Genomic DNA, 21,282 nt, shown 5'->3' on the forward strand with positions numbered 1-21,282 from the left:
GGTTGATCCTTTAATTCTCCACATATACTCTAATGTGAAAGTTTTATCATTGTTTTCTAATTTATATATTGCATGGGTTTTCTCCATGATCATATCATCAGAGTGTCCACTGCTCCAGGTTCTTATAGGTCGAGAATAAGCTCCACAAAATTTTGCAACGTCCTTCTTAACACGACACCAATGTGTCTTGTATTACACGATTGTCCTTTTGCGGTTATTGCTAGATGTATTACTATTGAACTCTGCAGCAATATCCCTCCAATATTATTCTCCCTTCATGTCATTGCCATTTATAGAATCTAGTGAGTTATTCAACCAAGAGCTGAGAAGTCATAAGTTTTCTTCTTCGGTCCAGTTGACTCGTGTCCCTCTTCTTCCTGTCTCTTGGCTATTATCACTTGACTCTTCGATGTTAACCAAATTGTTCTCTTCCTGTCTTGCAGGGCACTGAGAGGCTGATTCTGATCCATGAGATGAGACGGATCCGACAACTTGATTTGGTGAGTGCACCCAACTTTCTCGAGGACGAAAACCTTGAAAGCTTATTGGTGCAGATTTTAACCAACTTGCTGCTGAAAACCTTGGAAATTTAGAGGAGAACTATCATATAGGTGATAATTGGCTGTAGGACCAAAAGGGTGGAAGGTTTAGAAATTAGGTGGTGGCTTGGGTAAGCTGTGGGGATTGGAGAAATTGTGATTGGGAGAAAGTTGAGGGGAATTGAGTAGGACGAGAGATTTGGCTAGAATGTTGGCTTGGGGAGCCTTGGTTTAACAAGTTCATGAAACCTCTCTTGGAGAGATCCATCTCAGCTAGCAAAGTTTCACAAAATGTGTTTGTGTCCGATTCAAAGAAATCCTGAGTCATCTCTGTTTTTGTAGGGGATGAAGATGGCAAGAAGCACAGACTATACAACGGTTGGCTAAGGAGGAGCAACGATTGGAAGCAGCAACAACCTCTTGCAATTTTAAATTTGTTGTCAGAAAACACTATGCAAATGACATTTTTTTATTCCTTTGCTGCCGGTAGTAGTGCTACTTCATGGTTGTACGCACCACTCCCACAATAATTAATATCAGGTAGTGAGCAGTCATTTAATGCTTACTACCTGGTTTTTTATAATATTTTGGGTGACCTAACATAACATACGAAACTGAAACTGAAATCCGTGAGCAACAATCATCGCGAAAACCAAACGCACGAAAGGATTCAAAGTTCATTCCACGCATATATGTCATTCATTGTCATGGCCATCTATAGCAGTTTAATTAGCACAAGAAAATTGAGCGCTAAGATAATAACAGAACAAAAAAAAAGCACCAAGACCTCTGTTTTTCATTCAGACAATTGTTCGCACGTGTAGATCAAATCCAACGAGGGATGAATAGCAAAGAAATCGCTGCCAATTTGGCTTAGAAATGGGAGAGCGAGCACAACTGCCAGAAAGATTTCACATTCACTTCTGTGCTACCTATAACCGTAGAGAAATGTAACAGGCAAAGCTGTAGTTAATTTTTCCAGATAACAAAGTACAGAGAAATCAAAGAAGATGATTCATTGACATGATAATCCAAGTAGAACCAGCTGCTACTACATGATGATTAGTGCTTGAAATCATGTAATTAACCTCAGACAGTTTTGGAACTCACAAAGCTAAAACTTAGCTTGCTACCAAATTAACAACTCAAATTAACTTCAGTACTACGCAGAACCCAAAAATCGCAAGCTGAAGCTACATGTTGCTTGCTAGTCGCAGCATAGGAGACAAAAGATGAACTGGTAATTAAGTACTAACTGATAGGATTACCATCCAACTAGTAAAGTTATTAATTAAGCTAAGCATGTTTAAAAGATCAGTAAACTTTTCCGAGAGCGCTCGATGGTCGATAGCGATGATGGAGCTCGTCGTCGTCCTAGGCGTCGTAGGTGTACCTCCCGAAGAGCGGCCCGACGGTGTCGCGGTACGTCGTCCTCCGGTGCTCCCAGACGGCGGCGGCCACGGCGGACGGGGGGAACTCTGTGCAGGAGACGTGCGGGTGGTGGCTGCAGTTGAACGCCGGGCACCGCACGAAGTACCCTTCCCTGTAGTTGAGGTGCGCGAGCTCCACGTAGCACACGTCGCCGGCGGAGGCGGAGGCGGAGGCCGGGTCGGCGGCGGCGAGGGGCACAACGGGGAGGGTGCGCCACGTGCCGCCGTGCTGCGCCACGAGGGTGGTGGCGACGCAGTAGGCGTGGAGCGGGTCGCCCCAGCGGCCCTGGCACCTGGCGGCGTAGAGCGACGAGAGGTTGCGCTCGAGGGAGGAGCCCGGGGAGACGCAGAGCGGGTGCAGGCACGCCGCGCGCGCGCCGCCCACGGGGCTGGCGCGGTCCACGGCGCGCGCCTCGGCGTCGTACGGGTAGACGGCGCAGGTGGCGTGGGGAAGCTGGAAGCAGTCCTCGGTGAGGCGGCCGCGGAGACGGGCGGCGCAGCACTCGCCGCCTGGTGGCGCCCGCGGAGGAGGAGGAGGCGGCGCGGTCGTCGCGGACGGCGGCGGCGGCTCGCGGAGGTCGATCACGGATGGCGCGGCCCACCCCTCCGTGCCCGTCGACAGCGCGCGGCGAGACGTGGCGGTGGCGTTGCCGGCGCGGTGGTGGCGGTTCGCAGCTGCGGGCACCTTGGCGGTCGAGGCGTGGGGAAGCGCGTGGAGGAGGAGGAGGAGGGCGAGGCAGAAGAGGGCAGCGGAGTGGGAGGGGCGCGAGGCCATCGCCATCGCCATGGCCATGGATGGTGAAGCGGAGAAGGCAACGAACGAACGCGGCGTCGCTGCTAGTGCTGTGTGATGCCTTATACTAGCAGAGGAAGGGGAGGATTGGGATTGGGATTGGGATTGAGGGTGCGAATGGGATTGGAGAGATGGAGGGAATGACGCTGCTCTCTCCCAGTGCCAGGCTGCCACCTGTCACGCTAATCCCGAGCTCGACTGCCAATCCCGAGTGACCAGGAAAAGAAAAGGGAAAGAAGGCGCCTCGGGTGTCGCTGCATGCCGCCTGCTCTGCTTTGCTTTTTGTTGTCGCGGCTCGCAGAGTGGCAGCGTGGATTTCGTGGCAACCAAGTCGAACGCTCAGAGCAAGTTTAATAGTATAACTCACTACTAGCTCCAATTTATTTATAGCCAATTCATACAATAGTTGCTTACTATAATATTAATATATGGTCTCACTTGTCATACATACATTGCGTATTAGAGTCTGTGCTGTAGCTGGCTATAAATTTGTAGCTCGCTGCTCTTCTCTCTTATCGTTTATCTTATTAAAATATATTTATAGCTGGCTAATAGCCTGCTATTGTACCTGCTCTCAGTGAAGAACATGTACTTTCTCTGTCCAAAAAAAACTCAACCTAGAAAGGAATATGACCCCTTCTAAGACAACGAATCTGGACTACCCTTTATTTAGGTTTATTGTTCGAGGAGGGGTCACATTCCGTTCTAGATTGAATTTTTTTGGAACAAAGGTAGTACATGTTCTCCTACCGTCGGTCCTACCAGGATGCGACTCTTTCCATCTTAAAAAGAAAACACATGATTTTATTGATACTCTTTTCGTCTTAAAAAGAAAAGAAAATCAATTTCTAACTACTATGTTCTCTTTTTATAGGATGGAAGGTGTAGTTTGATTAATCTAGACAGGTGAATTTCTTGCATGCTAAGCCGTGTTTTATTTTATAAAAAATGTTTATTCACTTGTATATCCAAGTTATTTTCAGTTGTACTAATTGGCTCATTTTCTGGTTGTTTGATGCTTTCATTGGTAGATCTAAAATACAATGCTTAGTAATACGTCGACTTCCAAATCATTAACGGCAATTGGCATGATATGTAGTGTAGCTTGGAGCGATGGTGTATGTATTAGTCCATCCTTATCATATAGTACTAGTATTGAATATATTTTGATAATATTTATGTTTTGTATTGGAAATGTTATTATATTTTTCTATAAATTTTTCAAACTTAATAAAATTGACTAGAAAAAAAATAAAGCAAATTAGGATATGAAATGGAGGGAGTACTGTAGTAAGTTATATAATCAGCATTGATATCACAACAGTTTATACATATTGCGAGTTATGTCCAAGCAGTAAAAGCACATTGCATTTTAATTATAGTGATATTTATAGCACATTGCATTTTGGTTGGTCAAGTTTCCCATTGGCACCGTGGCACGCTTTTTGGAAGCCGCCAAAACCTGGGTGGGTGGTATCAGCAGCTTTATCCAGACTCTCTGGCCGAATCGTATCGGACTGTCAGGGATGGATGCATGGGGATCAGTGGAGGGCACGAGCATTGGTCAGGGGCATGCCACTTCTCTTCTCTGTGTTCTAATCTCATTCCCATTCCCATTCCCATACCTAATGACCCCAACCACAATATCACCCCCTTTCCTTGTACTCCCTAGTTGTAGATGATGAAGCATTGTATTAATTGTGCTGTGTACAAATACTAATTCAAGTAGTAGTATGCCTGTATGCGTGTATGTATGCCTGGCCTGCTGCCCATGTCATCCAAAGGACATATATAGGTTATGCAAATATATGACTCTCGATTGGTATAGGGTGATTAGGGTTTAGGGATGCTGAAAAATATTAAATTGCAAGTCTTTTAGTGACTTTTATTTTCTTAGGCTAGCCTGTTTAGATCCCCTGGCAAAATTTTTCGCCATGTAACATCGAATGTTTGAATACATCCATGGAGTATTAAATATAGGGAAAAAGAAAAATTAATTACACAGATTGCGTGTAAATTGCGAGATGAATCTTTTAAACCTAATTGCTCCATGATCCGACAATGTGGTGCTACAGTAACATTTGCTAATGATGGATTAATTAGGCTTAATAAATTCGTCTCACAGTTTAAGGGGGAATCTGTAATTTGTTTTGTTATTAGTCTACATTTAATACTTTAAATATATATATCTGTATATCCGATGCGATATAGAGCTCCTCCTCGATGTAGTACTAGAATTGATGAACATGCATGTATGACAATGTGGTCAAATACGTGTTGGGAATCTGTGGACCAGAGGCCGGTAGGGCAACTCGTATGTACACGTCACATGTGGAACGAGACGAAGAAGCAACTTTCCATGTCCATCGATCCATCCACACCCATGGCAAAGCAAAGCAAACCGGCAAGACAGCTTTAACTACCTGAACCTGATCGTATCAGCTTGCCAGGGAATCGTACTCCTGGCAATCGGGAATTTGTCTCTTGCCTGCGCCCTATGTCGTGCATGTGGCATGGCAGCAACCAGCTAGCCACCACAGCCCTCCTGGCGTATGGATGCTGGAAAGCCGAAAGAACAGTCTCCCTCCACTTTTTACTTTGTAATACTATGGCCGTGTTTAGGCCATCACCAATGCGGTCCTTCAGCTCGTGCCTCTAGCGATGACCGTCCGCTTTTCCGTCGGTGTCATCCCCTGCGAGAGAGCGCGTCCCTCAGCTGAGAGACGCGTCCCTCGCTCGCTTTTGGCAGGGAACGCAGCCGAGGGGGCGCGTTAGCCGTGAGCGTGGCTTGTGGACACCGTTCCCACCGAAAAATTCCCTGAACCACCCCTCTCACTCATTGCCCTCACGGCCGCCGGCGATGGGAGAGAGAGGCCAGCGGCGGTGACGAGGGAGAGGGAGAGAGAGGTGAGAGTCAGCGGCGAGAGGGAGAGGGAGACGAGCGGCGGAGACGATGCCGGTGACGACCCGTAGACGATGCCGGCGGCGACGACGGATCCACGCTCCGCTCGCCGAGCCGCCGGCTCGCTGGGACGGAGTAGGAGGCGGCGTGCCGTCTGCTGCGTCCTCCTCGCTCCGCTCGCCGTCCACCACCGCGCCCCACGCACCGCTCGCCACGGCCACCGCGTCCCGCCGTGCGGAGGGAGAGAGAGGAGGGCGTCGGTGACGGGAGAAAGCGGCGGCGACAGCTAGGGAGGAAGAGGAGGGAGGCGGCGGCGGTTGCTGGGGAGGGCGGGGAGGGAGGCGCGGTGGCGGTAGAGAGGATGAGGGCTGGATCGGACGCGTGAGAGAGGGGAGCGACGAGAGGGAGGGAGGAGTTGCCGAGGGTAGATTAGGAAATTTAATGCGGTGACTCTTTGGTAGGGATACCCACAGATTCTGAGGAACTCATCTAGTTGTGGCCTCCATTGTGAGACGAGTGTCCATATGAATGTCTTCAGTTAGTGATGACACTCTATGGGTGTCTTGCATTGTAGATGCCCTTAGATTCAAACATTTTTCCTTCAAACTTTCAACTTTTCCGTCGGATCATATGTTTGGACACATGCATGGAGCATTAAATGTGGACGAGAAAACAACCAATTACATAGTTTGCATGTAAATCGCGAGACGAATCTATTGATTTGACATGCACAGTTATGCCTAATTATGCCATGATTTGATAATATTGTGCTACACTAAAAATTTGCTAATGACAGATTTATTAGGTTTAATAGATTCGTCTCACAGTTTATAGGCGAAATCTATAATTTGTTTTGTTATTAGTCTATGTTTAATACTTCGAATATGTGTCCGTATACTTTAAAAATATTTTGAGTTTGTACTATTATAGCCAGTGATTGCGCGGATATTTTTTTGTCTTCTTCACCTCTCCGATTTGAAAGTGTCTCATCCTTTTACTTGAAATAGCAGTAGGATCTTTTTTACTTTTAACAGAAGTGAGGGCAATTACGAAATATCATGATACTGCCATTTTTTAGGAAAGGCAAATTAAATTTTCCCAGTGAGCCTACCTCTCTAATCTCTATCATTTCCTTACTTCCTCCCATTCCATCCAACATTTTGTCCATCCATATCGTCTACTCCTTGCTCCATGCCTCCATCATCTCCCACATTTCTTTCCTGCACGAGCTGACCACTGATTTCTAGTCGTAGGTAGTATGCAATGCGGAAATGGATTTTAAACTCTCAAAATGATGTCTTTTCACCTCATGAATGTCATATAAATAATTAAATTTGATATAATAGATTAATATGTGATATGTTACTCCATAAACATACTGTCGAAACATGGATTCGGCAATAATAAAAGAGGTAGCACACGAGACCTAAAAGTGGATGGATACGGAGACAATGATTTAGACAGGTTCAGTCCCTCTCAATGAGAGGTAATACCCTACTCCTGTTTGGGGATTTGAATCCGCCGGGTGTGTATTGATCTGACGATCTGGTTGTGTCTCATCCCCCTAGAGGGCCTCCTGCCCACCTTATATAGGATGGGGGGCAGGATTACAAGATAGAAACCTTACCAATACGGTATCGGTTTCCTAAATCTATTTTACAATATTATCAAATCAGGACTGTAGGCCGCTCCATAATATAAAAGGAAACATAATACCCAAGTCATGATCTGTTACATATTCCATAGATATAAGCTATCCCCTATGACTAGTCGGATAACCATGCCGTGTGGGTATGGGGTACCCATAATCTCCACAGTAGCCCCTGAGACCTTCACAGTCGAAAAGATAATCTTTTCTCGAACTAGATTACTCCAAAGCCGAGTGCTTCAATCATCTTCGCCATGATCTCCTGAGTACTTTTACCAAATATGAAGACTGTGGATGGCTGAAAAATAAAGTCAGGTGCATCGACTAGATGCACCTAATAGGTGTAGCCCCCGACTATGTGGTTAGCTGAACAAACTAAGCATATATTCAAGGAATAAATGATCCAACCAACCGAGTGGTTTTGATAATTGTAATCAACCAAGTGACTTGATACCAATATATAGCATATGCGGTGTGAATCCCCCAAATAACATGATCCAAGTGATATACCGACTGCTTTGTAAAAATTGATGCGAGCAACCTAAAGTTTACTATATCATTGAAAATTCACATAGCAAAACAGCTATAAAGAAGCTTGAATGCTGCGAATAAAGAAATTTCCAAAGTATTGGGCATATGCCATGCGCACACTACTTTAACAGATGTGCTTAAGTCCCTAAAAGACACATGGTTTCACCACACCTGGAAATATATGGCGTAAAATCCGAGTAAATAAACTCATAAAGGATTTACCAACCGCCTAGAAAATGATCACAATGTGTAATCAGCCTAAGCCATAATATTGGTCAATAAAAATACACACTTACGTGGCAAAAAGCAACGATATTGTATCCAATCAATTGCTTGATAAACCCAAACAGTGTCTTGACTATATAAAAAAGTCAGCGGGGCAGCTATATAAAGCTTTACTGTTTGACACATTTTAAGATGCATTGTACCAACTCCTAAAAAGTTGAGTAACTGCAGTATAAAAGGATTTTAAGGTATTGGGCACTTGATCACGTGCACTTTGGCCAAGTGCCTAAGTCCCTAAAAGAACGTGACAGGCCACACCTGAAAATATGGGCTGCAGACATATTAGGCCTAGGCCAAAAAATATGCCTTCGACACCCTTTAAAGAATGATGCATATAACATGCTCCCGAGTAATAAATCTTCTGGGTGATATAGACCAAGTGTAGCTCATATCAATAGCTTCTGATCTGAGTGATTATCCCTTGTGGGATACTCCAAAATAGATATAATAATTGAATCCCGACCGGCGCAAGTATTCGGTTGATAACCCTTATGGGGAATAATAAATAGTCCAGTCTTTGAGTATAGAAAATAAACCCATGATCATGAATTCATGTTGCATGTATCCGGAACAAGTCCAAATTGAAGGTACGATACTTGTGTTTGAGCTAGTAAGCCCCTGAGCATATAGCTTGTCCTTCTGTCGTAGTCACAATTGTCCATTGATGGTAGCTGATGCAGTTGGCATAGAGACAAGACGACCAATATAGAGATAATATTGCCCACCAGAGGTGGCAAAAATATTGGTGGTAGTGAAGAAAATGATACCAATCAAAAGTGATGAAGTTGCACAGCAGTGGAAGCGAAGAAACCAGTCGGCAGTAGTCAGGTCAGCCATCAATGAAGATGAAAGCGCCCAACGATAAAGTTGTGTAGCCATGGCAGCGAAATAATCAGTCGGTGACAGACGAGGCAAATCAAAGGCGATGACGAAATCCACCAATCATGAAGATGAAGAAAATAGTCGGTGACGACAAACGCAACTGACATGATGAGGATGACGATGTCGGCGATCTAGTCAATAGTAGTGTCGCAACCAATGATAATGACGAAGACGCTCATCAGCATTTGCATAGTAGGTCAACCGTGAAGGTGAAATAATAAGTCGGTGAAGACATAATCATCCATTAGCAACAGCGGAGATGTCAGGGTTGATGAAGCAGAGGTGCTGGTGATGATGCTAGTGACAATAATCCATCAAAGAAGATGAATGCAAAACTTAATATTATAGCTGTTGTAGATGCTTCACTTGGAGGAGAGTTGATGCTGTTGTCCAACTCGTCTAATCTGTGTTAATTGGTTGATAACTCCAAACTCCTGGTCATGTAGATAAAATCTCAAACCTGATACTGGAAAATTTTGAAGTAGATTGTGGCGGCGTGGAGAAGCCAAAATTGCCGGTGAAATAATAAGAGTTGCTGAAGTAGAACATCTGCTCCGAAGCAAAGATGAAGACAATGACTCCTGGATAAATTGATTGCTTCAGCTTGTCGAATTTTGAGATGCTTGTATTTGTGTAGCCCCCGACTCTTTGGTTAGTTGGGAAACAACTGAACATAGAGTCGAGAACTGTAGCTTCTTGTCATCGAGTAGTCATCACTTGAGTGAAGATACATGTTGAAGATGTCCGAGTAGAATTCTTGAAAATTGGAAAACCACTTGTTGTAATAATATAACACGACATCATAGTTGATAATGCATGCTGAGATGCCGAAGCTCCTGTAGACGTCATGGTTGGTGAAATAGCAAAACTTGCGAAGTAGTGGCAATTGAGTTTGCCAATGCCGAACATAATAAAGATTAAGTCGCTCCACCATGGTCACAAAGTTGCAAAGCCGTGATGAAGTGAACACGAGTCAGTGGCAACAGAAGAAAACCGGTGGCGAAGATGTGTAGTTGTGAAGATAGATACTCCAGTCGGCGGCGGCATAACCAGTCGGCGACGGAAGACGATGATGTCCATTAGTAGTGGTAGCGGTATAAACCAGACGTAGAGGCGAGGGCACTAGTCAGCAACAGACGAGACGACCGGCGATGAAGACGATAAGGCCAATCAACACTGGCAGAATCATGCAGCCACGGGAGTGAAGAAACCAGTCGGCAGCAGACGTAGATAGCTTGTGTTGAAGATGATGACGCCTATTAGCGGTGACGGCGACGTAGCCAGCCGTGAAGAAGATAGAATCGGTTGGCATCATAACAGGCCAGCCGTGCAGGCGGAAACACCAGTCGGCGGCGGACGAGACGGCCGGTGAAGAGGTAGATGCCCAACAACGGCGGCATAATAGGCCAGCCGTGCAGGCGGAAACACCAGTCGGCGGCCGGTCGGTGAAGATGTAGACGCCCAACAACGGCGGCATAATAGGCCAGCCGTGCAGGCAGAAACACTAGTCGGCGGCGGACGAGGCGGCCGGTCGGTGAAGATGTAGACGCCCAACAACAGCGGCATAATAGACCAGCTGTGCAGGCGGTGACACCAGTCGGCGGCGGCGAAAGCAAACCGGCAGTGAAGATGTAGACGCCTAACAACGGTGTTGTGACCAACCAACCGTACAGGCGAAGACACCAGTCGGCGGCGACGACGGCGAGCCGGTGGTGATGTTCTGACTGATCCATTCCTGGAGCGTAAGAGATAAGCTTAAAGCCATGAATCCCTTTTATGCATATCTGGATTTGGATCCTGCAGAACATATAGGATGAGTAGTATCTGATGTAAATATAATACTCGAGAAAAATGCAAGTATTTTAAAATATTTATAAATATGTATTTCTCCTCTTGTCAATTTTGATTTCCCCGAGCAGATGACTCCTTACGTTTAAACACTCTGCCCGACTAGTCATAGTCCCCAAGCATCGGGAGTCGGTCTAGGCACTTCCAAAACATGCATATGAGTGACATGAGTTCGTCATTAATGGAACAAAGTTTCACGGATCAGAATTTACTACTCGGGTACTTTTGCAATTATTAAGAGCAGAAAATAAATTTATCTCATCTCTATGCTTTTGATTTATTCTGAATAATACTTAGCACCTTGCGTTACTCGGTCCATCCAACGAGCCCCCGGGTGCTAGGAATCGGCCCAAAGGCAACTATCCATTGGCAAACCAAACGGAAAGCATAGGAAGATAGAACTCCATAACTCGATAGGAACTTTATTGTTACTCGGATTATTTCGCAAGCAATCAAGATAAATATTATGAAAAATTGTTGAAAAAATATGATATAACATCTGTAGCCCCCGACTCACTACTCAATGGAAGACCAATTGGTGTAGTGAGATAGAGGAAAAGGAAAATATCATATAAAGAAAAATATTAATGATGACTTAGCTTTTTAGTATTCCCTTGGTGATGGCAGAAGTAGCCGATGTGGGAACGAAGTCGTCCATCAATGGCAATGAAAACACCGGTCGGCGGCGATGACTTCAGCCAGTAGTGAAGACATGGTTGCCATCAGCAACGGCGGCAGAGAGTACACCAACCGTGAAGGCGAGGACACCAGTCGGTGGCGACGGTGGCAGGCCGGCGGTGAAGTCGTGGATGCCCGACAACGACGGCATAATAGGCCGGCCGTGCAGGCAGAAACACCAGTCGGCAGCGGCGAAGTCCAGCCGGTCAGTGAAGACGTGGACGCCCATGAACGGTGGTGTGACCAACCAACCGCTTAGGCGAGGACACCAGTCGGAGGCGAACGAGGCGGCCGGTCGGTGAAGACGTAGACGTCCAACAACGGTGGTGTGGCCGACCAACCGTATAGGCGAGGACACCAGTCGGCAGTGACGGAGGTAGGCCGGCGGTGAAATCGTAGACGCCCAACAACAGCGGCATAATAGGCCAGCCGTGTAGGCGGAGACACCAGTCGGCGGTGGCAAAGGCAAGCCGGTCAGTGAAGACGTAGATGCCCAACATCAGTGGTGTGACCAACCAACCGTATAGGCGAAAACACCAGTCGACGGCGACAGAAGCAGGCCGGCGGTGAAGTCGTAGACACCCGACAACGGCGGCATAATAGGCCAGTCGTGCAAGCGGAAACACCAGTCGACGGCGGCAAAGGCCAGCCAATCGGTGAAGTCGTGGACGCCCATGAACGGTGGTGTGACCAACCAACCGTATAGGCGAGGACACCAGTCGATGGCGACGGAGGCAGGCCGGCAGTGAAGTCGTCGACGCCTAACAACAGCGGCATAGTAGGCCAGCTGTGCAGGCGGAAACACTAGTCAGCAGCGGCATCGTCCGACGTGTTCTGTAGAGACCACGGCAAATTTGGCGGTGGCTCCAACAATACATGTAAAGAGACAAAAATAATCTCTAGTTAGTGTCAAGAAAATTAATCATGTGGATGTATATTTGCATATATGAAGCATGCATATATTTTTGATCGGCCGACTGATCTTCTGTAGCATGAACAGTACACGCATCGACACATTCACATCAGCAGACCGATCCATATGCTCCTGCCGTGCGCGCGTACAGACCGCAGAACCGAGTTTGGATCAAATCCAAGTCGGCGGCTTCGGATGAGGGGAAACGGGCTCGGGCGACGAGGTGCCACAGCCACGTTCGCGCGTGGTCACAGTCCAGAAAAATCCAATGCCACAAATATGTCAGCACCGGTAAGATATGCATGTAAGCAGATAGATCAATCTGTTAAAATCAGGAAATTAATTATATATGCATGGTGCATGCATGATTAATTAAATTAATGATGCGTGTGTTGATCGCCAGATCAACTCATGCATGTAATTTCTCCTGGTAAGCTTTAGGCGGCTGCTCTCGTGCCCGTGGTAGCCACAAGACGTCCATCGGCGCTGCTTTAGCGTTTGACTTGCGCATGAATAAAACCTCTATGTACGAGAGGGCGCCGCTAATAGCTGCACTTTGATCTCGCCAACCAGCACAGGAAGAGCAAGAAAACACCAGAAAAGCAAATCACAATTAGAAATTAATCTGATAGAAGCTAGATTGGAACTACTAACCCGATTGAAGATTTAGGCCATTGAAATCAATAAGATTGATCTCGACGTTTCTTCTTGAAGTTGAATCCATCGCACTTCTCGATAGGAAACTCGACGCACCCCTACCTGGCGCGCCAACTGTCGAAACATGGATTCGACAATAATAAAAGGGGGTAGCGCACGAGACCTAAAAGTGGATGGATGCGGAGACAATGATTTAGACAGGTTCAGGCCCTCTCAATGAGAGGTAATACCCTACTCCGGATGCGGAGACAATGATTTAGACAGGTTCAGGCCCTCTCAATGAGAGGTAATACCCTACTCCTACTCCTGTTTGGGGATTTGAATCCGCCGGGTGTGTATTGATCTGACGATTTGGTTGTGTCTCATGCCCCCTAGAGGGCCTCCTGCCCACCTTATATAGGATGGTGGGCAGGATTACAAGATAGAAACCTTAACCAATACGGTATCGGTTTCCTAAATCTATTTTACAATATTATCAAATCAGGACTGTAGGCCGCTCCATAATATAAAAGGAAACGTAATACCCAAGTCATGATCTGTTACATATTCCATAGATATAAGCTATCCCCTATGACTAGTCGGATAACCATGACGTGTGGGTATGGGGTACCCATAATCTCCATACATACACATTCAAATACGACTTGTATAAGGTGTAAAAAAAAAGACAATATCCACATATAACAGTACAACTTCATTCATATACCATCAATGTTTTCATTTCCATTTTCCGAAAGACATAACCCACTTTCCTAGTTGGCTCTAAGTATTGGTGGGAGAAGAGTGCTCCGTTAATTCTCATACCTTTTTCAATCTACTCCCTCTAGCTACATAATTGATAATTATTGACGTTTCAAATAATTGTCAAACTTCACTTTATCATACATGCTAATATGTGCACATATAGTTAATTCTTTGATTGGTATAAAAATGCAGTAAACACAATAGCCAATCTAGGAAAAAAGTGAGAAGGGGTCGACCCGTGACCCTCGCGTCGCCCACCCCAGGGCGGCTCGGGGGCGACGTGCACGGCGGCGACCAGCCCTCCCTCACCTCCTCCTTCGCGCCGCCGCCCGAGCGGCCGCCGGCAAAGCCGCGCGGCCGCAAGGACGGCAGCGGCGGGGCTCCTCGCACCTCGCGCTTGCGGAGGCCGGGCGAACCTCCGGAGGAGGCGGCGGCGGCGGCAGCTTTCCCGTCCAGATCTGGCGGGGCGCTCGGAGGTGGCGGCTGGCGGCGGGGGAGGTCGGCACCGGCGCTCGACGGCGCGGGGACCGGCGACAGGCAGGGGCGGCATCACGGTGGGAGGGCGACGGCAGCGGCGGCTCGCTCGCGCCGTGGGCGCAACGTCGGCGTCGGCGTCCGTCCACGGTGGGGTGGTGGTCGTGCCAACGGCGGATGCTGCGGCAGCGTGGCAGCGTCGTGGTTTGGCGGGCAGGCGGCTCGCTCGCGGCGTCGGCGTTGGCGTCCGTCAGCGGTGGCATAGTGGTAACAGTGACGACGGGTGGCTATGGCGGCGCGGATCGCCGGCTTGCGCCGCCCTGGCTTGTGGCCGCCGCCTGGCTGGTCGCCGGCTTGCGTCGCCCTAGCTGGATCTGGCCGTCCGTGGCTGATGAACCCTGAGACCTGATGAACCCTAAGTTCCTCTCGACACTCAAGGCTATTGTTGGCCCGATCTTTCGGTGAGTTGTGATAACTACGATTTGGGATAAACGTTGACGATCCGACTACAACCGTACGAGACGTTGTGTTACGCCTTAGCGATCGATACACCTCTCCGTGGGTTGTTGATCTTGCCGGTGCAGATCAACCTTATTCCTGCAAGCAAATCGAAGAAACAAGCAAGAACAAGATAAAAGCAATCTGAATTGCAAATAGGAATGAATACACACGATAAGTTGGGGTTTCGAATACAAGCAGACGGACGGTCTAGCCGACACGCGCGCTGCAAGCGAAGTAGCAATGGCTAAACTTTCATCTAAACAAAACCGAAGAAACCCTGAAGGGGTAACTAGCTATATATAGGGGTGGGAGGACGACCTAGGGGTGCCTAGGGTCATGCTCCACCAGCTTGGGTCGCACCCCACATGGGCCCCACCTGGGCCGGGGTCCCAAATGAAGTTACAAGCCCATAGGCCCATTATAGGTGACGCATCACCTTGTTCCTGTGATCCCGGCCACACAAGATGGAATTCAGAGAAGAGGCTGGATCCGTTAGAAAGAGGGCTCCGAGAGCTTTCCATCAAGTACTCACGGGCTAAAAACGGAGGTTGTATGCAGATTCGGTGGCCGTTTGAAGTCAGCAGTGTAGTAGGTGGCCAAATCGGATTCCAGCACTTGGAGTACTTGATCTCGATATCTTCTTGTTCATCCATGATGTGAGCAATGGTTGCATCCGTGGTAGCCATGGTCACATCAGTGGCCGGATCTGTCGCCTCCACGCCGGATAGCCAAGGCAGCCTATCGGCGGGGCGGCTGCGTGTGGCAGCGATGTGCGGATGTGGAGTTGGCGGTGTGGCAGCAATGTGCGGATGTGGAGTTGGCGGGATGACGGCTTGTGCTGGCGTGAAGCAGGAATGGGGCTTGATGTCCATGGTGGTGACTTCCTCGTTATCATGCGAGTGTTTCTCCCTCTTTTCGGTTCCCCCCCTTCTTTGGCCGGACCCTGTTCTGGTCGTGGGGAACGCTAGGGGGAGGGCGGAGGCTCCGGCTTGCTGTAGGAGTTTGCGGTAGATTGATGGCGTTTTGAGGGTGGGCAAGGGCCTGTCTTGCCGTTGGTTACGGTCAAGGTATGACTGCTTGTGGGACGTCATGGACTATTCTGTGGCCATTTATGTGGGGGTGCGTGTGTGGGTGATGTGAAGATACTGGCGAAAGCCTTGCCGTGCCTTGGGCCGGTTCGACGACGACGGTGCCCGTGGGTGCCGTTTCCCTTCTTAGAGGCGTTGTCATGACGTTCTTTCATATCCCCCACAAAATCTACAGGTGAAAACCTAGTTCCGATTTTTGGACGAGCGGCGACAGCGTTACACGTCGTGTCCTCCTTGGGAGCGTCGCTTCGGAGAAGTACCAACACATCGATGACTGTCGATGGTCTTTTTCGGTTCAAAAGCTTTCATGCCTTGTGTTCGGTGAGGCCTTCGCCTTCTTGGGTCCGCTTCTTTCCTGTGGTGGGCGACACACTCTTCGGTTGTTTCTGCTGATGAAGTCGAAGCTGCTCGCTGAAGGGGTGCGGCGACGCTCGGCAATGATGATATGTTGCAGTCTCTTCCAAGGAGTTCTGGTGCTGGCCGTATGAAGGAAGTTGCCCCCTCGGGGGCTTGGCTGATGTCCATTGTTGGATGTTGGAGCTACTTTTCGCTTTGGCGACTTTCGTGGCTTCAGTGTCGCTGCGGTTGTGGAGTCGGCGCTGCTGGGTCGATTGGGCGACTAGCTCGGCAACGATAACACCTCTTCTGCGATGTGGGAGCTGTTGTGTCGCTTTTGTGTTTAGTTTAGCGGTGACGTCTTGCATTTGGGCTCCGCCGTCGTTGTTAGTTGTGTAGCGGTGGGTTTTAGCCAGTTTTCTTATAATTAACCGCGCAGTTGTATGGTTTTCGGGTCTGGTTTTCCTTATAAACTGGGTCAATTCTCTTTTTTTAAATATAACGGTGGAACAAAGTTTCGTCTTAGATTAAAAAAAAAGCCAATCTAGTATTAGTTTACTCTAGGAACTCCCTCTCCTCTTCCCTCTATCCAAGCAAAGGAATTTTATCCACCCCTGATTTTCCATTCCCACAATCCCACTGTCCTGACGAGTGCTCGGGCACTTCACTGCACTCGCGCGACGTGCACCCATCCGAGCCGCACGTCACCTGAACAATCTATCTGATCCAAAGGTCAGAAACGTCCCTCTATCCTCTCCCCCCTCCCCACCCCACCCGCTTCACTCTCCCCATCGACCAAACCGCCACCGCCACCATGCTCTCCTCCTCCTCCTCCGCCGCCGCCGCCGCCGTCGTGCTCACCACCACCAGCGGCCGCGCGCCCCTCCTCCACCTCCCCAGGACGCCACGCCCTACTACCGCCGCAAGGATCGCCGCCGCGCCCGACTCCTCCAGAGCCAGAGCCGGTGGCGCGCCTCTCCTCCTCCGCTCCGCCGTTCCCCGGCGGCGTGGCTGGGCGCTGGTATGCCGGGACTCCTCCCTCCCTGGCCCACCTGGAGTGGACCCCGTGGCGGAGGAGGAAGAGAACAGGAAGAAGACCGAGGCGGTGGCGGCCGCCGCGGCGGCCCGGATTGCCAGTAGCGGCGGCGGCGGCGGAGGAGGAGGAGGGAGTCTCAGCGACTGGACGACGTCGGTGCTTATCTTCGGAATCTGGGCGGGGCTCATGTACTACATCTTCCAACTCGCGCCCAACCAGACGCCGGTACGGACGAACACGTTGCTTGCCTTTTGCGCTTGCGTGAATCCGAATCGTTTCTTGGATAGCACTCAGTGAGATCCTACCGCCATTGTTGCGAATGTTGGATAGCTTTACCATTATTATTATCTTACACATGACGCATACTGTGCTGTGTTCTTTCGATATTCTCCCTACCTGCAAATTTCCCCAATGAGTCATTGAATCCTCACCCCGCTTGGATGGGTTATATGATAATCTGCAAAGTTGACAGTGATTAATGCTGTGAGATTTCCTTGCATATGATATAGTTTCAAGTTTGTAGTTGATCTCAAATCGTACCATGGTGCCTAGTTAAAAAATAAATAGAAGTGAAGAGATGCCAGTATTATTAGGCGACTATTTAATCCTAGATGGAGCTGGAAAAGGTATCCATTGATTGTTAGTTATTTCCATATTAGTAAAATTTCTCTTGTATGCTGGTAGTCATGTATTGTGTAACTTGTTAAATCAGCATTTTGTGGAAAATAGCCAATGATAAATGATTATTACTGTGTACAGCGTGTAAAGTGTTTTATGAAATTCCTCAATATATCAATCATTTCTCAAGAATTTGGTTTAGTCTTCTCTATTGCGTATTCAATGCACAAGTGACCAAGACCATGTAAAAGTGGAAATGGTGACTAACTGTTGCAGGTCGTTTGGAGTGAAATTTGGACAAGTCTTGTTTTCTAGAATGCTAGTTCTTGTAATACTAATAAGTAGTATATTTGTTAAAATCTTAGTTGCTGCAATTATTGGCTTCCTAAAACTGTTGAACCTTCAGAAAGGGTCTCTAGTTGTTATATAGAACAAAATTACATGTTGAATACCTGAACATCATCATCGATCTCATTTTAAATCTAAAGCAACAAGTATATTGGCGTTGTTTTCTTCTTAATGCAAACCACTCATTCTCCACTCCATTCTGGTGCAGTACAGAGACACATACTTCTTGCAAAAGCTTTGTAATCTGAAAGGCGACGATGGCTTCCGAATGAATGATGTTCTTGTGCCTCTATGGTACATAATGGGCCTCTGGCCACTAGTGTACAGCATGCTGCTTCTTCCTACTGGCAGAAGGTAAATGAATCTGCATATTTCTACTCAAGGCAACTTCCTTTTATTGTCCACTGGAATTGCAGCCAAGAACCATAGAATGTTTCATATGTAATTTGAAAGTATATTTTTTCTATGCTTTAACTGATGTATCTAATTCAGTATTTTAAGATAATTTTTTGTTATATTTCTGAACCGATGCTACCATTGGATAAAAATATAATATATTAATTCTGCTCATTATATTAACATAATTATTATCCAGTTAAACCTCTCTATATTTGAAGGCACCACTACCCTTTTTTACCTGGTGGACAACACATCACATTTCAATCACTACGTGAATCATATGCATTTCATTAAAGATGATTGTGATCAATACTTAGTCAAGCATTTGGCCCTTTTATTATGATTATGATGAATTTGCATAAATTTGGGAATATCAGTACCTGCTTTCCTGATCTACTAATGGTTTAAGCTTTTTGTGGTAACCACTTTCTTATGTTCTGCTTTTCTTACTTGACACATCTAAACAAGCACAAGAATCTATTTTTTAGTGACATCTTTAGTAAAACTTAATTTTCTTGAGATCACTCATGCTGAGAAACAATTGTATTGCAGTTCAAAAAGCAAGATTCCTGTCTGGCCATTCCTAATTCTTTCATGCATTGGGGGAGCATATGCCCTGATTCCCTACTTTGTTCTATGGAAGCCTCCTCCACCTCCGATTGATGAGGAAGAAATTGGACAATGGCCACTGAAGTTTCTTGAGTCAAAATTGACTGCAGGAGTACGTTGTAGTTTTACCATTGCTTAAATTCTCAAAAGCATAATTGTTTAAGTAGCTTGAGGCACAAATGATGTATCGTGATATTCTAGCTGGTCAACTTCTTAACTTCTGACAAAATTTCTTTCCAATCATGTTGCAGGTAACGTTTGCTGTGGGCCTTGGGCTGATTGTCTATGCAGCCAAAGCTGGTGGTGAAGATTGGCAGGAATTCATTCGATACTTTCGGGAAAGCAAGTTGGTAAGTACTCCGTGCTACACAATATGATTCAGCCCCAAGCTAGCGATGAACAAAGAAGCTCATCATGGCATATTTTGTAGTAACTTTTTGGCACACATGCAACCTTTTTGTAGTTACACAAGATATATTCCCTCTGTCCCAAGACATAAAGTATTTTGACCGGATGGGACACATCCTAGTACTATGAATCTGGACAAGTAGGATGCGTCTCATCCGGCCAAAGTACCTTATATTTTGGGACGGAGTATGTTATTTCAGTTTTATCAGTAACCATGCTAACTTTCTTGGAAATACAACCCCTCAAAGTTTTTGCAATTACATGACCCAGTACCAGAAGCCATTGCCTTGTGCCACCATCTAGTTTATACTAATTATATACCTTGAATTCATTGGAACCAATTTCAACACAAGAAATACTTATGTTATCCCAATTTAGGCTTGAAGCCTGTGAGGCAGGTACATTTAAGAAAAAAATATGAAGGCACTGGGTTTGAAGTAGAGAAAGCACGGATGAACTTAAGATAAAATATGTTAAGCACATTTTGGTTTAGTCTGTTTTATATGATTCCAAGCTTTTAGGTGACTTATTCCATGGATCATCTTGTACTTTGTCTTGGTGTCAAACTAAGAAGGTTTTAGCATCAAACTAATTTCCATTTGTTTCATCTCAAATATCAGATACATATCACCTGCCTTGATTTCTGTTTGCTCTCGGCCTTCTCACCATTTTGGGTCTACAACGACTTGACAGCAAGGCGATGGTACGGACACTTGCCCTGATACTTTGTGTAGAGAACTGTCATGAATGACATCGTACCTTACCTAATACGAAAATACCAAACACATGCATTGGATGACCTGGGTGAATTATTATTTGGCTGACAGGAAAAATGGCTCTTGGCTTCTGCCCTTGGCACTTATCCCTTTTGTGGGACCTTCATTGTATCTTTTGCTGAGGCCATCACTCTCTTCTCTGCTAGCAGCAACAGGTCCATCAGATGATAAAACACAGTAATAACAATTATGAAGCTGAGTATTGATGAGGTTTTGGTTACGAGGAGATGACATGGTAGAAAGGTTAAGAACCACTTATGGAAATTGGATTGGACAGATTTAGATGCCAATCTGGAGCATTCCACAAAGTTGACTTGTTAGTAATGCATTTGAATGGCAAAAGTATGAATAATGTCCTTACTCAGCATGGTCAGCATCTGAATTCGTCAGAAAATTTTCAACTTGGAAGGCATTGGAGTAATCAGCAATGCTTAAATCCCTGGTGAACATTCTGCATTCTCCCCAGCGTACATATACAACTGGTAGGACCTTTTGCTACTGTTGTCCATGTATAGAAAATTTTGACCTTGTGACAGTGGTCCATATGTAAGAAGCCATGGTGCTAGTACATGATCATGAATGATAGGCTACAAATTTATTGTTACAGCCAAAGAATAACAGGATTCTTTTGGCACCAACTACACTTAGAATTACATTGCAACAGGTGTTTACTGCTCTATATCTTCAAAAGCAATGCGCCTATCAGCCTTGTAAGGATTGCACTGAACCACCTGCATTTTGTTACAGAACTCCTATCACTCTATTAGTGTTATCTTTCAGCCAAGTTGCAGAGTAGCAATACTTACATATGCAGAGTAACAATTTTATGATTTCCAGCA

At 46.6% G+C, this 21,282-nt stretch overlaps 1 protein-coding gene across 1 annotated transcript; it reads left to right on the forward strand.

Annotated features, from left to right (window-relative positions):
- Positions 1–17,027: 17,027 nt before the first annotated feature.
- Positions 17,028–21,199, forward strand: LOC127782615 (uncharacterized). The gene is made up of 6 exons (XM_052309885.1): positions 17,028–17,510; positions 18,460–18,605; positions 19,203–19,371; positions 19,511–19,609; positions 20,288–20,370; positions 20,495–21,199. Exons 1-6 carry the CDS (start codon positions 17,064–17,066, stop codon positions 20,622–20,624), a joined length of 1,074 nt encoding a protein of 357 aa, XP_052165845.1. The 5' UTR covers positions 17,028–17,063; the 3' UTR covers positions 20,625–21,199.
- Positions 21,200–21,282: the final 83 nt, after the last annotated feature.

The sequence above is a fragment of the Oryza glaberrima genome, chromosome 8, assembly GCF_000147395.1.
Source record: "Oryza glaberrima chromosome 8, OglaRS2, whole genome shotgun sequence".
In the NCBI taxonomy this organism is placed as follows: domain Eukaryota; kingdom Viridiplantae; phylum Streptophyta; class Magnoliopsida; order Poales; family Poaceae; genus Oryza; species Oryza glaberrima.